Source organism: Hylobates moloch, unplaced genomic scaffold (genome assembly GCF_009828535.3).
Source record: "Hylobates moloch isolate HMO894 unplaced genomic scaffold, HMol_V3 SCAFFOLD_11, whole genome shotgun sequence".
NCBI classification, from domain to species: Eukaryota; Metazoa; Chordata; class Mammalia; order Primates; family Hylobatidae; genus Hylobates; species Hylobates moloch.
Window position 1 is genome coordinate 1,664,747 of NW_026652286.1, and position 19,842 is coordinate 1,684,588.

Sequence of the window (19,842 nt, forward strand, 5' to 3'; positions counted from 1 at the left end):
CTCCTGACCTCAGGTGATCCACCCGCCTCGGCCTCCCAAAGTGCTAGGATTGCAGGCGTGAGCCACCACGCCCGGCCTATTTATTTATTTTTTGAGACGGAGTCTCGCTCTGTCGCCCAGGCTGGAGTGCAGTGGCATGATCTCGGCTCACTGCAAGCTCCGCCTCCCGGGTTCACACCATTCTCCTGCCTCAGCCTCCCAAGTAGCTGGGACTACAGGCGCCCACCACCACGCCCGGCTAATTTTTTGTATTTTTAGTAGAGACAGGGTTTCACCGTGTTAGCCAGGATGGTCTCCATCTCCTGACCTCGTGATCCACCCGCCTTGGCCTCCGAAAGTGCTGGGATTACATGCGTGAGCCCACTGTGCCCGGCCTGTTTATTATATTTTATATATATATATACACGCATACATTTTTGAGACAGGGTCTCACTCTGTCACCCACGCTGGGGTGCACTGGCATGAGCACAACTTATTGAAGCCTTGACCTCCTGGGCTCAATTGATCCTCCCACATCAGTCTACCGAGTAGTTGGGAACATAGGTGCCTGCCATCATGCCTGGCTAATTTTGTTTTAAATTTTTTGGCTGGGCGCTGTGGCTCATGCCTGTAAAAAAAATTTTTTTTTTTTTTTGTAGAGTCTGGGTCTCACTGTGTAGCCCAGGCAGGGCTCAAACTCCTGAGCTCAGCCAGTCCACCTCAGCCTCCCAAAGTGCTGGGATTACAGGTATGAGCCACTGTGCCTGGTCAGCAAGTGTTTATTAAAGCTAGTTTTGGTGTGAGGCACTAAGAAAGCTAGAATATACCTGTGGAAGTTGAAGATGTAGAAACTGATTTCCTCAGGCCAGGCGCGGTGGCTCACGCCTGTAATCCCAGCATTTTGGGAGGCTGAGGTGGGTGGATCACTTGAGGTCAGGACTTCCAGACCAGCTGGTCAACATGCTGAAACCCCGTCTCTACTAAATATACAAAAATTAGCCGGGCATGGTGGCGGAGCCTGTGATTCCAGCTACTCAGGAGGCTGATGCAGGAGAATTGCTTGATCCTGGTAGGTGGAGGTTGCAGTGAGTGGAGATCGTGCCACTGCATTCCAACCTGGATGACAGAGTGAGACTCCATCTTAAAAAAAAAAAGAAAAGTGGCTCACGCCTGCGATCCCAGCACTTTGGGAGTCCGAGGCAGGTGGATAACGAGGTCAGGGGTTCAAGACAAGCCTAGCCAAGATGGTGAAACCCCATCTCCACTAAAAATACAAAAATTAGCCTGGTGCTAATTTTAGCCGGGTGCTAAATCCCAGCACTTTTGGAGGCCGAGGCAGGCAGATCACCTGAAGTCAGAAGTTTGAGACCAGCCTAGCCAAGATGGTGAAATCCCATCTCTACTAAAAATACAAAAATTAGCGAGGTGTGGTGGCAGGCACCTGTAATCCCCGCTACTCAGGAGGCTAAGGCAGGAGAATCTCTTGAACCTGGAAGGTGGAGGTTGCAGTGAGCTGAGATCACGCCATTGCATTCCAGCCTGGGGGACAAGAGCGAGACTTTGTCTCAAAAAAAAAAAAAAAAAAAAAAAAAAAAAAAAAAAAAAAAAAAAAAAAAAAAAAAAATTTGTCAGGTGTGGTAGCTCAAGCCTGTAATCCTAGCACTTTGGGAGGCCGAAGCAGGCAGATCACCTGAGGTCAGGAGTTCAAGATTAACCTGGCCAACATGGTGAAACCCTGTCTCTACTAAAAATACAAAATTAGCCGGGCCTGATGGCGCATGCCTGTAATCCCAGCTACTCGAGCGGCTGAGGCAGGAGAATTGCTTGAACCCAGGAGGCGGAGGTTGCAGTGAACCGAGATTCTGCGACTGTACTCCAGCCTGGGCTGGAGACTCTATCTCAAAAAAAAAAAAAAAAAATTTTTTTTTTAATTGCCAGGCATGGTGGCGTGTGCCTGTAGTCCCAGCTTACTCAGGAGGCTGACCTGGGAGGATCACTCGAGACCAGGAGTTCAAGGCTGCAGTGAGCCATGATCGTGCTATTGCACTCCAGTCTGGGCAACAGAGAGACCCTAAATAATTCATATGAATAGACAGATTTGGAAAACACTAGTCTCTAAAGGTTGTGTGGACAATGGGAGTAATTATGGGAAGATTGGCAGGATTATAAGGAATGACAAGATGTTAACAAAAGAGAGAATAGATGGCTAATTGTATTTTTGTTGCTGTCGTTGTTGTTGTTTGAGATGGAGTTTCGCTCTTGTTGCCCAGGCTGTGGTGCAATGGGGCGATCTCGGCTCACTGCAACCTATGCCTCCTGGGTTCAAGCAATTCTCCTGCCTCAGCCTCCTGAGTAGCTGAGATTACAGGCGCCCACCACCACGCCCAGCTAATTTTTGTATTTTAGTAGAGACAAGGCTTCACCATGTTGGTCAGGCTGGTCTCAAACTCCCAACCTCAGGTGATCCACCCACTGTGGCCTCCCAAAGTGCTGGGATTACAGGCATGAAGCCCTGCACCTGGCCGCCTAATTGTATTTTAAGAAACAACCCTTAGGTTTGAGGAACAGTTCTAGATTTGTCAAACCTAGAACTAGCTGTGAGCCTCTGGCCATTTTTTTTTTTTTTAAGCATTATTTTTCCTACGATATTATCATTCCTATCCTCATTCTCATCTGTCCCTTCAGAATGCATTATCTAAATTCCCCTCTAAATATACCTATTCCTGCAAACAATTCAGCCTCAGTTCTTATTTCTTTAGCTCTTGACCTAGTCCTATTAAGCAGCTTTGGGTAAGATCTGCCAAAATGTCTTGTGGATGACTGATCATATAAGCAATTGTAATCTGTTTAGCAATTCTGATCCTAATCCCCTCTTGAGTGTCTGTTTTCCAGTGGTGCTTGGTTTATAACCATTTAGTGAGGGTAGAGCAATTTTACAAAAGGTCTCCTCTAGCTTTTTCTGTGTATCTCCTCCATTTAAGACTCATACCATTTCTTAGAGAAACTTTAACAAGTATCATTTAGCATCTCCAGGTTTCAGTATTCATCTTACTTATTTTATTCTCTTTTACAGCATTATGGTCTTGTTTTATTATGCTCTTGTTTTAGTATTCTGAGTCTGAAATTAGCGTTTACTGACTAGGTCTTTTCCTTTGCCTGACATATCAAAGGATGACGGACATATACTTTGATCTTCTCATTTGAAAAATAAGTTCAATATCTAACCTAGCAGAGTTGGGATTGCATAATAAGAGATAATTTTTTTTTTTTTTTTTTGAGACACTCTCACCCTGTCGCCTAGGCTGGAGTGCAGTGGTGTGATCTCAGCTTACTGCAACTTCTACCTCCCAGGTTCAAGCAGTTTTCCTGCCTCAGCCTCCTGTAGCTGGGGCTGCAGGCACACACCACCACGCCTGGCTAATTTTTGTATTTTTAGTAGAGATGGGGTTTTTCTGTATTGACCAGACTGGTCTCAAACTCCTGACCTCAGGTGATCCACCTGCCTTAGCCTCTCAAAGTGCTGGGATTACAGGTGTGAGCCACCGTGCCCAGCCTGATAATCTTTAAAAAGTACCAGCTGGGTGTGGTGGTCACACCTGTAATCTCAGCACCTTGGGAGGTGAAGCGGGTGGGAGTTCCTCCTGAAGCGGGAGGAATGCTTGACGCCAGGAGTTCAGGATCAGCCTAGTAACATAACAAGACCCTGTCTCTACAAAAAGTTTAAAATTAGCTGGGTGTTGTGGCATGTGCCCGTAATCCCAGCTACTCAGGAGGGTATGTTGGGAGGATTGCTTGAGCTCAGGAGTTTGAGGCTGCAGTGAGCTATGATCATACCACTGCACTTCAGTGTGGGTGACAGAGTGAGACTCTGTCTCAAAAAAGAAAACTAAATTAAAGTAAATAAATATTGAAAATAAAGTTAGGCCGGGCATGGTGGCCCACGATTGTAATCCCAGCACTTTGGGAGGCCAAAGGGAGCGGATCATCTGAGGTTGGGAGTTTGAGACCAGCCTGGCCAACATGGTGAAACCCCCATCTCTACTAAAAATACCAAAATTAGCCAGTCATGGTGGCACATGCCTGTAGTCCCAGCTACTCGGGAGGCTGAAGCAGGAGAATCGCTTCAACCCGGGAGGCAGAGGTTGCAGTGAGCCGAGATTGTGCCACTGCATTCCAGCCTGGGCGACAGAGTGAGACTCTGTCTCAAAAAAAAAAAAAAAAAGAAAGTTAAAAAAAAGTACCAGCACAGTACATGCTACATAGTAGGTGTTCAATGAGTCATGGATATTATTTTTCATTATTATTTATAGCATCAGTTTCTTAAAGTCATTATTTAGTAGGGTTATGTTCAATGAAAAGAAAAGGTTATGGCCAGGCGTGGTGTCTCACGCCTGTAATCCCAGCACTTTGGGAAGCCGAGGTGGGTGGATCGCCTGAGGTCAGGAGTTTGAGACCAGCCTGGCCAACATGGTGAAACCCTGTCTCTACTAAAAATACAAAAATTAGCCGGGCGTGGTGGCAGGTGCCTGTAATCCCAGCTACTCGGGAAGCTGAGGCAGGAGAATTGCTTGAACCTGGGAGGCGGAGGTTGCAGTGAGCCAAGATCATGCTACTGCACTCCAGCCTGGGCAGAGCGAGACTCTGTCTCCAAAAAAAAAAAAAAAAAGCTGGGCGCGGCGGCTCATGCCAGGAATCCCAGCGCTTTGGGAGGCCGAGGCGGGTGGATCATGAAGTCAGGAGATTGTGACCAGCCTGGCCAACATGGTGAAACCCCGTCTCTACTAAAAACACAAAAAATTAGCCAGGCGTGGTGGCATGTGCCTGTAGTCCCAGCTACTCAGGAGGCTGAGGCAGGAGAATTGCTTAAACCTGGGAGGCGGAGGTTGCAGTGAGCTGAGATTGCACCACTGTACTCCAGCCTGGGCAGCAGAGCAGACTCTGTCAAAAAAAAAAAAGGTTATACCTGGGAGGGGAAAAGTCAGCTAAAATAGTAAGTTAAATTTTGGGTGGGGGGGTGGTCAGTTGTAATCCAGATTTGGAGGCACAGGACTTAGAGACCAGCCTGGGTAACATAGTGACACCTCCTCTCTAGAAAACATTAAAAATTTTGCCAGGCATGGTGGCGCATGCCTGTGGTCTCAGATATTCAGGAGGCTGAGGTAGGAGGCTGGAAGGTTGAGGCTGCAGCGAACTGTTATCACTCCACTGCATTCCAGCCTGGGTGACAGAGCAAAACTCTGTCTCCAAAAAAATAAATGTAAGCGCCTAAAAGAAATGAGCCCTGTATGTTGGGAACAGTGCCTACCACTGTCTGAACAGTCCAGAACTATTTACTGAAATTGATGGTGGGGCAGGAACACAGTGGTATGCAAACTGGTACTCCAGGGCCTATTTGTCTCTCAAATTTCTAAGAGGTTTTGCCTCTGTGCGGGACATCTCATCTGCCAGATGTAGTGACAGTGAGTCAGGACAGGAAAACATTATACTAACATTGGCCGGGCGCGGTGGCTCACGCCTGTAATCCCAGCACTTTGGGAGGCCAAGGTGGGCGGATCACGAGGTCAGGAGATCGAGACCATCCTGGCTAACACAGTGAAACCCCGTGTCTACTAAAAACACAAAAAATTAGCCAGGCGCTGGCCGAGCGCGGTGGCTCACGCTTGTAATCCCAGCACTTTGGGAGGCCGAGGCGGGCGGATCCCGAGGTCAGGAGATCGAGACCACGGTGAAATCCCGTCTCTACTAAAAATACAAAAAATTAGCCGGGCGTGGTGGTGGGTGCCTGTAGTCCCAGCTACTCAGAGAGGCTGAGGCAGGAGAATGGCGTGAACCCAGGAGGCGGAGATTGCAGTGAGCCGAGATCGCGCCACTGCACTCCAGCCTGGGTGACAGAGCGAGACTGTCTCAAAAAAAAAAAAAAATTATACTAACATTGTGCTGTTGTATCAGGACATTGCACCCCAGTTTTTTGTTGTTGTTGTTTTGTTAGCACTTCCTGGAATCATTTGATAAAGAGGTCACTTTAGGAGAATGCCTTGTGTGTATTTTTTTAATTGACTTCTGAATTCATTTCCTTATCACCGACTATTACTATTTGCATGATTATATGTATGCTCTCTTTATTCATGTGAAATTCTTCCTCTTCCAAAGGTATGGTTCTAGTAATTGTGATATATAGGAAGGCAGAACACCTGAGTTCTGATCTCTGCCATAAGCGTGCGGACTTTTGTCTTACTCTTCTTAGCACTGGGAGAATAAATTACTATAGTCCATGAAGTCCCCTGAAATCCCTTGGTAGTGCTTTTAGACTTGAAATTTTGAGGATAAAGTTAAGACTTTCCCTCACAAGTGTTTTGGGATCTCTTGGCAGAATTGTCTTTTTTCCTCTTTCATTCTTGCTCTTTGGAGATTTTGAAGATTGGCATGCTATTTGATTTTATTTGGTTTTATTAAGCCTTTTATTAATAACAATATCTCTGAATTAGGAAAATGCAGGAATTTTATTTTATTTTTGATGGAGTTTCGCACTTGTCGCTCAGGTTGGAGTGCAATGGCATGATCTTGGCTCACTGCAATCTCCGCCTCCCATGTTGGTTAGGCTGGTCTTGAACTCCGGACCTCAGGTGGTGATCTACCCACCTCGGCCTCCCAAAGTGCTGGGATTACAGGCGGGAGTCACCGTGCCCGGCCAAATGCAGGAATTTTATTTCCTCCAGTGCCTTCACCTCCTTCCTACATTCTTTCATATTTGGCTTCCTTTAGGTGCCAGCGTTTTTCTGTGTCGATTTTTACCAACGATATTCTCAGCCAGAACTCGTGTCTTTCTGCTCCTGGCATTGGCATGATTTCTTTTTACCATAGCATTTTCTGCTTGGTTTTTCTAGTGTGCTTTGGCGCCAGAGGCTGTTGTATTTTCTTGTGCATTGTCAGTATATGTTTTCTGAATTTCACTTCCTGTTTGTATTCCCCTTATAGTCACTTATGATTTCTTTGGGCCTTCCCCACAGGTGACAGTTCCTTCTTTCTTCGAACCTGGCTCATGACCCCACTTCACATTCCTGAAACTCCAGCAGAATATCGCTATAACATGGCCCATTCTGCAACTCACAGTGTGATTGAGAAGACTTTCCGAACCCTCTGCTCCCGATTCCGCTGCCTGGATGGATCCAAGGGGGCACTGCAGTACTCACCAGAGAAATCCAGCCACATCATCTTGGCCTGTTGTGTCCTCCACAACATCTCCCTGGAGCATGGGATGGATGTTTGGTCCTCTCCAGTGACAGGACCCATGGAACAGCCCCCGGAAGAAGAGTATGAGCACATGGAGTCCCTGGACTTAGAGGCTGACCGTATTCGTCAGGAGCTAATGCTCACTCATTTTAGCTAATGTAGAAGGTGGAGAGGAGGGGGACTTCCCAGGAGTTGTGACAGACTTTCCTCCTCATCACCTTCTACACATTCCATCATCTAGCATGACTGAATATACAGATACTTGTCATAAACTGACATTTAATATGTGTGTTTTGGTAAGGTTGGGGCTATGCCAGAATATCTTGATTCATTTGCAAATGCATTAATTAAACCGAAACCAAGACAGCGGCTCCCTACTATCCAGTGAACTCCAGATTGAGTACCACTAATCTGAAAGCTCAGTGGTTGCAAACATTTATGACTGTGCCTACAAAGTCATAGTAAAGGTCAGGAGTTCGAGACCAGCCTGGCCAACATGGTGAAACCCCGTCTCTACTAAAAATACAAAAATTAGCGGCTGGGTGCAGTGGCTCACGCCTGTAATCCCAGCACTTTGGGAGGCCAAGGCGGGTGGATCACCCAAGGTCAGGACTTCAAGACCAGCCTGGCCAACATGGCAAGACCCTGTCTCTACTAAAAATACAAAAAAATTAGCTGGGCGTGGTGGCAGGTGCCTGTAATCCCAGCTACTCGGTAGGCTGAGGCAGGAGAATCGCTTGAACCAGGGAGGCGGAGGTTGCGGTGAGCTGAGATCGTGCCATTGCACTCCAGCCTGGGCAAGAAGAGCGAAACTCCGTCTCAGAAAAAAAAAAAAAATTAGCTGGGCGTAGTGGTACATGCCTGAAATCCCAGCTACTCGGGATGCTGAGGCAGGAGAATCGCTTGAACCTGGGAGTCGGAGGTTGCACTGAGCCGAGATCATGCCACTGCACTCATGCCACTGCACTCCAGCCTGAGTGACAGAGCAAGGCTTTCTCCAAAAAAAAAAAAAAAAAAAAGTCATAGTAAAGGGGAAAACAGCATATAGTCAAAACACTTTTTTGGTTTCAATTATCTGCAGATTTCAGATGAAAACAATATTTACATAGGCCGGGTGTGGTGGCTCACGCCTATAATCCCATAATTCCAGCACTTTGGGAGGCCGAGGTGGGCAGATCACCTGAGGTCAAGAGTGCAACACCAGCCTGACCAACATGGTGAAACCTCGTCTCTACTAAAAAATACAAAAATTAGCTGGGCATGGTGGCACGTGCCTGTAATCCCAGCTACTCAGGAGGCTGAAGCAGGAGAATCACTTGAACACAGGAAGCAGAGGTTGCAGTGAGCCGAGATCGCACCACTGCACTCCAGCCTGGGCAACTGAGCGAGACTCCGTCTCAAAAAAAAAAAGAAAGAAAGAAAACAATATTTACTTGTTCTGGATTATTTGGGTGGTATTTTAGTTTTTCTACTTTGCTGCCTATATAGGCATAATCTGAGGCAAATGTGAAGAGAGAATTTCAGTTGGGGAATGGTCTTCTGACATTAGTAAATGGCTACTAATCCCAGTTTGCAGCTTTGTGCTTTTACGAGGATGTTAAAAACAGTCAGAAACCTCCATCTTTAGCCTGTCTGCAATAATTAGACTGTGACTTGGACCTAGATCCTAGGGAGAACATCTGGACTCCAGTTTCCTATTTCCAACCCTGACACGGAGTTAGAGGCTAAATGGGTTTGAGAACCCAATCAGCTTTAAAAAGGCGATTCGAATATAGATCAGATAGCAAGCTTATGCTTTACAGGCGATCTAAGGACTGAGAGACTGATGAGCAATGCAGATTCACCCAGGTTCAGACACCTCACATCCAACTAGATCACATTTCTTGTGATGTTAGAAAGTCTTGTTTGGTCATTCTGTTTCGAAATTCCCTGTACAAAAGGAAGATTCAGGGAATAAAGAAGGCATGTGAAAGTATTAAAAAGGAGGTAATAGGAATATAATTTCTTGGCTTGAAATGAATTCTGGTGCTAGACCTTGGATATGCAGAGTGATGGACAGAATTTCCCAAGAAATAAATAATCCCCTAGCAAGTCTTGTTCTAAAATTACACTGATATAAAAATAACCTGATTAGAATAATGAAAGTGTGAATTAGGTTCACACATTGGTGCCTTTGCTGGGACAAAAAAGAGACTTTCCTGAGGGTTGTCTTGTTCCAGTTTCTCAGCCACTCACCATGTGATACCTCTGACTTGTCCTCTTGGATCATTTCCTACCTCCTGCCTTTGGCAATGTTAATCTGGTGATTTTCAAAGTAAAGAAATGAACAGCTGATGACAGAAGAAATTTGGAGATAAATTGAGGGTGACTCATCCTCAAGATTAAAAACAATTATGGATTATTATCTGCTGTTTTATTTCTACTCCAAATGCTATTCACCATCATTATCCTGCTCTATAAAGAGTGGGTCCATTTGGCAGAAGGTTGTGCTTAATATGTGCAGGGATGTCAGTGAGGTGGGAATGAACAACGAAGAGTTGGCTAGAAACATTAACTCTATTCATTGTGCAACAGAGGTGACCAGTTACATTTTTTTTTCTTTGTAAAGTTCAACTTGTGACACAAGCTTGCTTTGTTTCCCTCATAAGGCAATGTTTTAATTCTCAAGGTCTTTCCTTTTTAAGTCTTCTAAGATGGGTATTTTCCCCATAAAGTTTTGGTTCTGTTTGGTATATCCCATCAGGAAAGGGTTACTGCCAAACATGTATCATAAGTGGCAAGGTGAAGTGTGATCATGGAAAATGCCTTGCATTTTAGCCTTATATAACTACATTTAAGGAAAATTGGAGTTTTTCACAACTTAACTTGCTAGATGGTGACATAAAAGACTGAGTGGGATGGACAGTCTTGGAGAGATTTCAAAAGCAATTTCAAGTCTGTTTACTTGCACACCAAAGATAATCTAAGTGCTGAGCTGGCTGAACATTGGCTGACAGTGTTTTTCCCTGGGAGCATTTTATTTTCTAATAATCCCACAGGGAAACGCTTCAGATCTACACCTTTAACCTCCTTTCAACCTGTGGTTTTGCAGGCCAGGATTTTTTTTTTTTTTTGTCATTGGTTAGTTATTTCCCCAAAATGATGCAGAGGAAGGATCAGGGTCTGTACTTCCAAATTGCCAAGGGTATCCTCATTGGGGCTTTTTATAAGTGTCTGAGAAAGCTGCTCCCTTTGTGGTCCTTAGTGTGGATTTATAGCTTTTTTCTGGCATGGTTTTGGGAAAGAGTCAAGGATTTTGTCTGTCTTACGTAAGCCTCATTTTCCCATAGATAACTCCATCTGGCCAGCATAGTAGTTTTCCAGATTTACCCTTAGATGTTTCAAGGCAGTAAGGTGTCAGGATATATCAAGGGAAAACAATATTGGGTGATCACCAATTTACCAATTCCAGATTATACAAAAGAGGGACCATAAACATATTCTTGGTTTAAGTTAACTGAATAGGGATGAAGCTGTTTTCCTGATTCTAGGACTGTGAAGGATCTAGACCAAGTTAATCTAACTTAGGGATAAAAAACAAGACAAAATTGTAGTGGAGTCATATAGTGAGGACATAGAAGTGGGTAACGGTGAAAGAGGCTAGACAGATCGTAGATATAATAAGATTTTATCGCTATCTGAAACAAACGGAAAATAGCCCAAAGACTGAGCTTCGTAGTTACTTTCCCTGGCAGTGGAGGGGAAGTTAGAAGGAGGACAAGAAAGTAAGAAATGGCCGGGCGCGGTGGCTCACGCTTGTAATCCCAGCACTTTGGGAGGCCGAGGCAGGCGGATCACGAGGTCAGGAGATTGAGACCACAGTGAAACCCCGTCTCTGCTAAAAATACAAAAAATTAGCCGGGCGTGGTGGCGGGCGCCTGTAGTCCCAGCTACTCGGGAGGCTGAGGCAGGAGAATGGCGTGAACCCGGGAGGCGGAGCTTGCGTGAGCCGAGATCGCGCCACTGCACTCCAGCCTGGGCGACAGAGCGAGACTCCGTCTCAAAAAAAAAAAAAAAGAAAAGAAAGTAAGAAATGAAAGGGTTTTTGTGCATACACATGTCCTCAGGGCCCATTTTGCTCTCTAGATCCTGCCAAGATCTTCCAAAATTGTTGTGGGTATGAGAAATCACAGATTCAGGATTAAGACTTTGTTGATTATGTGGAAAGGAAGGAAAAATACTAGCTGAAGGCTGGGGACATGCTAGTTTCCCAACCCATAAAATTAATAGACTTTTTTTTTTTATCACACAGAAATCCTTGTTCTAAAAAAAAACTTTTTTTTTTTTTTTTTTTTTTTTGAGACACGGTCTTGCTCTGTTGCCAAGGTTAGAGCAGTACAGTGGAGTGATCTCGGCTCACACTGCAGCCTCCACCTTCCGGGCTCAAGTGATCCTCTGACACCAATCTTTCGAGTAGCTGGGACTACAGGCACACACCACCATACCCAGTTAATTCTTGTATTTTTTTTTTTTTTTTTTGTAGGAATGGAGTTTTGCTAAGTTGCCCAACCTGGTCTTGAAATCCTGGATTCAATTGATCTGCCTGCCTTGGCCTCCTAAAAGTGCTGGGATTGCATGCCCCTGTGCCCGGCCCTGAATTTTTTTTTGAGATGGATTCTCACTCTGTTGCCCAGGCTGGAGTGCAGTGGCACGATCTCAGCTCACTGCAACCTCCGCCTCCCTGGTTCGAGCTATTCTCCTGCCTCAGCTTCCTGGGTAGCTAGGATTACAGGCACGTGCCACCGTGCCCAGCTAATTTTTGTATTTTTGGTAGAGATAGGGTTTCACCATGTTGGCCAGGATGGTCTCGATCTCCTGACCTTGTGATCCGTCCGCCTCGGCCTCTCAAAGTGCTGGGATTACAGGTGTGAGTCACCACGCCCGGCCCTGAATTTTTTTAAATTAACTTTTGTAGAGACAGGGTCTCACTCTCTCACCCAGGCTGGAGTGCAGTGGTGTGATTGTAGCTTATTGCAGCCTCGAACTCTTGGGCTCAAGTGATCCTCCCACCTCAGCCTCCCAAGTAGCTAGGACTAGAAGTATGCACTACCATGCCTGGCTAATTTTTTTTTTTGGTACAGACAGGGTCTAACTATGTTGCTCAGGCTGGTCTTGAATTCCTGGCCTCAAGCAATCCTCCTGCCTTGGCCTCTTGAAGCGCTCTGAGATTATAGGGATTACAGGCATAAAGTACCGCGCCCAGCCTAAACTTTTTTTTTTTTAACATGACTACAGGCTGGGCACAGTGGCTCACGCCTGTAATCCCAGCACTTTGGGAGGCCGAGGTGGGCGGATCACAAGGTCAAGAGATCGAGACCATCCTGGCCAACATGGTGAAACCCCGTCTCTACTAAAAGTACAAAAATTAGCTGGGCATGGTGGCAGGTGCCTGTCATCCCAGTTACTAGGGAGGCTGAGGCAGAAGAATCACTTAAACCTGGGAGGCAGAGATTGCAGTGAGCTGAGATCATGTCATTGCAACTCCAGCAACAAGAGCAAAACTCCAAAAAAAAAAGAGAGAAAAAAAAATGACTACAACTGAAGGCCTCTTGTGATTGTAAAGTAGAAGAAATTAGATCTCTGGATACTGAACAGGAGAAAGGAGATTAGACTTTGAAATCATAAATTAGCAAATTTCAAAAAGGGGCCTCCCTGTTTGCCCAGCAAAACATTAAGGATCTATTATTCTGTTGACATGTTAACTTTCTCTAATCTTTATGCTGTCTTTTATAGACGGGCTGATTTCTTTGTCATTCTAGAGCCTTAAAATATTCATACATTTTGATCTATTGATAAATTTCATCACTGGAGATTTATCTTATAGAAATAATTCCAAAGAAGGGAGAGCCTTCTATCATTCTACGGCTAGCAGTTTCCTGCTGTTCTGGGCTCTCTCCCCTTCGCTGGGCTGCTCCTGCATCACTATACTACCACCTTTACCATTCCATCATCAAGTGTATACATTACCCCACAGCACAAAAAGAACAGGCTAGAAAAGAACAGAACAGAATTGCAATGGCAGAATTGACAACCGGCTTACCATTTCAGCTGTTCAAGGCCTGACTGGTCTTTCTGCACTTCCTAATAAGATGACTCACGGTACTATTACAGAATTATCTCACGCTAGGTTCAAACCCGATTTCTACCACCGAGTGTGTGGTAGAGGCATGTTTCTCAGAACCCAGAGCCAAGATAAGGAACAGTCTCTAATTCCCTGTTCTCTCCCCTCCCTCCTCCACCCTTCATTCCAGGGAAGTCTCCTAGGCAAGTGTGTCCCATCCTCATCCTCTTTTTTTTTTTTTTGAGGCAGCGTTTCACTGTCTCTGTTGCCCAGACAGGAGTACAGTGGTGTGATCATGACACACTGCAGACTCGACCTCCTGGGCTCAAGTGAGCCTCCTGCCCCAGCCTCCCGAGCATCAGGGATTGCCAGTGTATGCCACCACTCCCTGCTAATTAAAAAAAAAATTTTGTTTTTTAGAGACAGGGTCTCACTATGTTGCCCAGGCTGGTCTCAAACTCCTGGAGTTAACCTATCCTCCCGCCCTGGACTTCCAAAGTGCTGAGAGTACAGGTGTGAGCTGCCACACCTGGCCTCTTGTTGGTTTAGTCTTTCCAAAGTTTTTTCCATGTGATTGACAGGGGCAAGGTCCATGCTTAGGAGTGAACTGTCCCAGATTGCCCATGGCTGTCACAGTTTTAACACTCAAAGTCCCATGTTCAGAGAAACCCCTCAGTCCTGGGCAAAGCTAAGACTGGTTATCCTACTTCAAGGAAGCACCATCCTACCTCAGGGGAGTGGCTCCATGAGGAGAGTCCTACCAGAATTCAGTGATCAACAGTCAACACCGTAATGAGTTCTTGAGTCTTAACATCAATATAAGGAACATCAGGGGTACAGCCCAGGATGATCTTCACTTCTGCTGGCCTTGTTTCTTTTTTACAGTTTTTCCTCTAGTGTGAAGAGATTCCCGCAAGGTTGATGGTTTCAACTCCTGATCTCTTGTGATCCACTCTTCAGTTCAAATAAACATTTCCATAAGAACATGCAGTAGTTTGCTGTCAAACTGAAGCTTAAATCCATATATGTACATATACATTTAAAAAGAACAGTTCTCTAAAGGAAATTTATCTGTAAAGGTACAACTCTGCCCATAGAATAAGCCACCCTTTCCATGGTCTCACAAAGCAGTCTAGACTCAGCATTGCAAATATCGCCATTTTCAGATGATGATTTTAGATAAATCTTTGCCAAACTTTCAGGTGTTTTACTCAAAAGTCTCCAGCTTTTGAAAAAAGGAAAATGTCTTACAGCAGTGAAATTAGTTTCTTTAGTTTTTTTCCACTGCAATCAAGGTTTCAAAACAATGTAGTTGGCCGGGCACGGTGGCTCAAGCCTGTAATCCCAGCACTTCGGGAGGCCAAGGCGGGTGGATCGCGAGGTCAGGAGATTGAGACCATCCTGGCTAACACGGTGAAACCCCGTCTCTACTAAAAATACAAAAAAATTAGCTGGGCATGGCCGGGCGTGGTGGCTCACGCCTGTAATCCCAGCACTTTGGGAGGCCGAGGCGGGCGGATCACGAGGTCAGGAGATGAGACCACGGTGAAACCCCGTCTCTACTAAAAATACAAAAAAAATTAGCCAGGCCTGGTGGCGGGCGCCTGTAGTCCCAGCTACTCCGGAGCCTGAGGCAGGAGAATGGCGGGAACCCGGGAGGCGGAGCTTGCAGTGAGCCGAGATTGCGCCACTGCACTCCAGCCTGGGAGACAGCGAGACTCCGTCTCAAAAAACAAACAAACAAAAACAATGTAGTTATCTGAGTCAAATTTTAATGAGGGCTATAGCTATGCTCCACAAGCCTCTCCAAGAAGGAAGCTTTTTTTTTTTTTTTTTTTTGAGACGGAGTCTCGCCCTGTCACCCAGGCTGGAGTGCAGTGGCGCGATCTTGGCTCACTGCAAGCTCCGCCTCCCGGGTTCAAGCAGTTATCCCGCCTCAGCCTCCCGAGTAGCTGGGACTACAGGCGCCCGCCACCTCGCCTGGCTAATTTTTTGTATTTTTAGTAGAGACGGGGTTTCACCGCATTAGCCGGGATGGTCTCAATCTCCTGACCTCATGAACCGCCCTCCTCGGCCTCCCAAAGTGCTGGGATTACAGGCGTGAGCCACCGCGCCCGGCCTGGCCAGTATTTTAAAAGACTTAGAGGAGATTTTTGTAAAATGCCAATACATTATTTTAAAAAGGCTAATACTGTAAGGATGTGCTCTTTTGAGTTTAATTAAAGTCTTTAAAGGCTGGGACTATTTTTTTTTTTTTTGAGACGGAATCTTGCTCTGTCGCCCAGGCTGGAGTGCAGTGGCACGATCTCGGCTCACTGCAACCTCCGCCTCCTGGGTTCAAGCGATTCTCCTGCCTCAGCCTCCCGAATAGCTGGGATTACAGGCGCCCACCACCATGACCAGCTAATTTTTGTATTTTTAGTAGAGACGGGGTTTCACCGTCTTGACCAGGCTGGTCTCAAACTCCTGACCTCGTGATTCACCTGCCTCGGCCTCCCAAAGTCCTGGGCTTACAGGCGTGAGCCACTGCGCCCGGCATTAAAAAAAAAAAAAAAAAAATTTAAGATAGGGTCTTGCTCCATAGATCAGGCTGGAGTGCAATGGTGTGATCATGGCTCATTGCAGCCTCCACCTCCCGGGCTCAGGATATCCTTTCATCTTAGCCTCCTGAGTAGCTGGGCCTACAGGCGGGAGCCACCAGGCCCGGCTAACTTTTTGTATTTTTTTTTTTATACAGACTGGAGTCTCACCATGTTGCCCAGGCTGGTCTTGAACTCCTGGGCTCAAAGCAATCCACCAGCCTCGTCTCCTAAAGTGCTGGAATTATGGACGTGAGCCGCTGCGCCCAACCAAACTGGGACTATCTTGTTTCCTTTTTACACCCTTCCTCTCTGAGTAGTGGGGAAGGGTGTAAGCCTCCCTAGGAGGAGGTAAGGTAGACTATGATTGCTCACACTTGGTAACCATACTTGCAGTGATCTTTGTGATTTATTGAATCATATCTAGGATGTACATATTCATCCATATTTGTGCTGAGCATATTCATTTATCAACTAAGAGACTACAGAAAAAAGCCATTGTTGTGATGATGAAAATGTCAACACTTTATCAGGTTCTGAACCCAAAGAGACTTTTGCGTATTATATAAGAAGCACACCTGTGGCTCTAGGCCTTTGGAAGAAAATAAAAGAGAAAAGCAATCCGTGTACTTTTTTTCCCCCTGCCTTAAGGTCAGGCTACATAATTCTGGGTTTTCCCAGCTTCTTTTGGTCATGCTTTGTGGGGGCTAAACTGGAGTTTTTACGTAGACTGTTCATTTTGTTCCTCAGCCTGAATTCTCTCTCGTTTTCTGTCTCTATGATTTTTAATTCCCCTCACTGCTCTGTTAGGAAACTAAGGGTCAAATGAGGTTAAGTAATTTGCTCAATTGGGATAAAGAGTGTTGGGAGTCCATAGAACAGTCGCGGGACTATAGTTAGACAACAAGTGTTATTGCGCTATGATTTGATCTTCAACACATTCACGAGAAACTCCAGTTCTCTAAAGAACTTTAACAGCCGGCGACCCACAGAAAATGGCAGAAGCGCAGACTCTTTTTTAACCCGTGGCTTATGATCTGGGTTTGTTTATTTATGCCTCGGACAGGAGCCGGACCTTGAGTAGGAGTTGAGCTGTTTTTCGGCGCTCGGCTGTAGTTCCTTGAACGATTGCTTGGGCGTTCCTCCTTTGATGTCTGGGGCGTTCTTGTATTCGGTGATCTTTTGCGCCGTCTTCTTGCTTGATGTCTCGCTGAGCAGCGGCGGCGGCGCCGGGTCGAGGGCTGAGTTATCCGCGAGGCCCCGCGCTCAAGCCGCCTTCCCCTGCCGGTCGGTAGAACGGACCCCTTGCTTTATTCCTGCCTCCTCTTTCTTTTTCCCTGTGGCTCAGCCTGTCCGCTGGACTGCAAACCGAGCTCCCGTCTGCCTTGCAGGTAGGCCCAGGAGGAGCCTGGGAGGCCCAGCCCGGCATCCTTCCGCCGCGGGGTTGAGAAGACCTTGGCGCCGGCGGGTGGGCAGGCTGGCCGGCCGCCGTGACACTGCCGGAGGAGGGGCTACCGGACTGCGTTGAGGGGCGCGGCCCGAGGGGCAGCCCAGAACCGAGGGAGAAGCCGGAATGAGGGAGAGATGCTGGGGCTTCCCGGTGTGGTTCTTTAGGGAGGAGATGTTGGGTCTAGGGCACCCCCAGTGTGTGGGGAAAATGGCCTTCCAGGAACCGATAGAGCTTTGCGCACTTTGACCCTCCTTCCTTTCTCCTTTTCCCCCCCACCCCGAAGTCTCCGAGTGTCATGCCTCAATTGCACTGGGGACCCCTACTGAGTCCAGCCTTTGAAGGGACCTTTGAGTAGGTGGAGGTTTATGGAACAAGTCCCTTTGGCTCCTCTGAGCGAAGTGTTATGTTCTCGCCTTTTTCTGGGTGGGTAAACTGAGGCTGATGTCTGGGACGTGACTTCCCCACATATACCGAACAGATCATTAAATGCACTGTAAGTCACTTTTGTCGTTTACCAATTCCCTTCCCCCCAGTTACCAGTCAAGTTATGAAAACAGTGAGTTGTTATTTGATCGTCTGCGATCCCTCTTTTCCTGGGAATATAGACTGTTAGGAATATAGGTCCTGTCACTAGAGGCTTCAGAAGTAAAGGAACCATGTGGTTTCTTGGCTGTTTTGCTTTTCAAAGTCTGTATCATTTTAACTAGTGTAGCAATGACGGTTTCTTTTTGTTTCCTGATAACCTTGTTGTCTACATTGTTTCCTGGTTGATTTATCCTCCTTCTCCCCAGCCTCTTTGGAAATCTTACAACCATGGTGTTTGTGGTTAGAGGTTAGAGTCTAGTAGAGCATGGTCAAGACTTTGAAGGCAAACGCTTGTCCTGTGAGGGTCTGCTTTCCGGGGAGTATCCAGAGGAAACCCAAGGAGTCTGTCCCTTTCTTTTTTTTAAAGACAGTCTCGCCCTGTCACCCAAACTGGAGTGCAGTGGCGCGATCTTGGCTCACTGCAACCTCTGCCTCCCGAGTTCAAGCGATTCCCCTGCCTCAGACTCCCAAGTAGCTAGAACTACAGGCGCACCCCACCACACTCGGCTAATTTTTGTATTTGTAGTAAAGACGGGGTTTCATCATGTTGGCCAGGCTGGTCTTGAACTCCTGGCCTCAAGTGATTCGTCCACGTCGGCCTCTCAAAGTGCTGGAATTACAGGCATCCACCGCGCCCGTCCAGTTTTGTTGTATTTGATTAATAGTTTGGTCACTGCACATACAAAAGCTAAAAAAAGGCTGTGTGTAGAAATCATTCAAATATTGAGATATTTAAATGAAAGGTTAACGCTTTGGGAACTCCTTCGTGGTTCCTTTTTCCTTCCCAGCTTGGAAAGTTTGGGGACTAAGTCTCTTATTTTCATCGCATTCAGTGTCACGATCCTAATTTGTGTCACTTCATTGTTGGGAAAAAAAAAAATTCAGCCTGCCGGGCGCGGTGGCTCACTCCTGTAATCCCAGCACTTTGGGAGGCCAAGGCAGGTGGATCACCTGAGGTCGGAAATTCGAGACCAGCCTGACCAACGTGGAGAAACCTAAAAATACAAAATTAGCCGGGCGTGGTGGCGCATGCCTGTAATCTCAGCTATTTAGAAGGCTGAGGCAGGAGAATCACTTGAACCCCGGAGGCGGAGGTTGCGGTGAGCCGAGATCGCGCCGTTGCACTCCAGCCTGGGCAACAAGAGTGAAACTCCGTTTCAAAAAAAAAAAAAAAAATCAGTCTTGAGGTCATTCTGGGTTGGATAAGTTTCCAAAGTATGTAGAATCAGTAGGAGAGTGTTTGTGTGTGTGCGTGTGTGTGTGTGTGTGTGTGTGTGTGTGTGTTTTGAGACGGAGTCTTGTTTTGTCCCCCATGCTGGAGTGCAGTGGCGCGATCTCGGCTCACTGCAACCTTCTCCACCTCCCAGGTTCAAGTAATTGTCTGCCTCAGCCTCCCGAGTAGCTGGGATTACAGGCGCTGCCACCATGCCCAGCTAATTTATTGTATTTTTAGTAGAGACGGGGTTTCACCATCTCGGCCAGGCTGGTCTTGAACCCCTGACCTCGTGATCCACCTGCCTTGGCCTCCCAAAGTGCTGGGATTACAGGTGTGAGCCACCGCGCCTGGCCAAGACAGTGGTTTTTAAGGTGTAGAGATTCAGTTCCTAGTCCTTGAGTGGAAACTGTACAAGGCCACATTCTCCCACTATTTTAGTATTCTCATATGAGTTTCGGAAAGGTTACTGTTCCTTTAATTTTTTGTGTGAGGTCAGCAACATTTAAATGAAGGGCCCTTAATCATAAGCAATTTCCTAGTTACACGACCTCAGTGCTCCCAGAAAGGGATTAATGAAGAACCACCAGACTATCTTTATGGAGAATCTAGATTGGGAAGTTAAGCTAAGAATGTGCATTTTTGAAAAAGTTTTTATGGTAGAAGAGAATGTATATCAGAGTAAAGAATGTAGAGAAGAAAGCAA

General features: G+C 46.4%; 2 protein-coding genes across 11 annotated transcripts in view; both read left to right on the forward strand.

Annotated features, from left to right (window-relative positions):
- HARBI1 (harbinger transposase derived 1) overlaps positions 1 to 7,580 on the forward strand; it is a 15,996-nt gene extending 8,416 nt beyond the window's left edge. For all 4 annotated transcript variants that reach the window (XM_032166114.2, XM_032166117.2, XM_058424566.1 and 1 more), the window contains one exon: positions 6,987 to 7,580. In XM_032166114.2, coding sequence (XP_032022005.1) covers positions 6,987 to 7,366 — 380 coding nt within the window. In that variant the 3' untranslated portion in view covers positions 7,367 to 7,580. The remainder of the gene's footprint in view (positions 1 to 6,986) is intronic.
- Positions 7,581 to 17,059: 9,479 nt separating this feature from the next.
- AMBRA1 (autophagy and beclin 1 regulator 1) overlaps positions 17,060 to 19,842 on the forward strand; it is a 199,824-nt gene continuing 197,041 nt past the window's right edge. For 6 of the 7 annotated variants that reach the window (XM_032166118.2, XM_032166120.2, XM_058424555.1 and 3 more), the window contains exon 1: positions 17,060 to 17,279. The gene's annotated coding sequence lies outside the window, so the exon portion shown is untranslated. Of the gene's footprint in view, positions 17,280 to 17,315; positions 17,832 to 19,842 lie in introns of those variants that run through there. The other variant, XM_032166119.2, reaches the window with a different exon arrangement.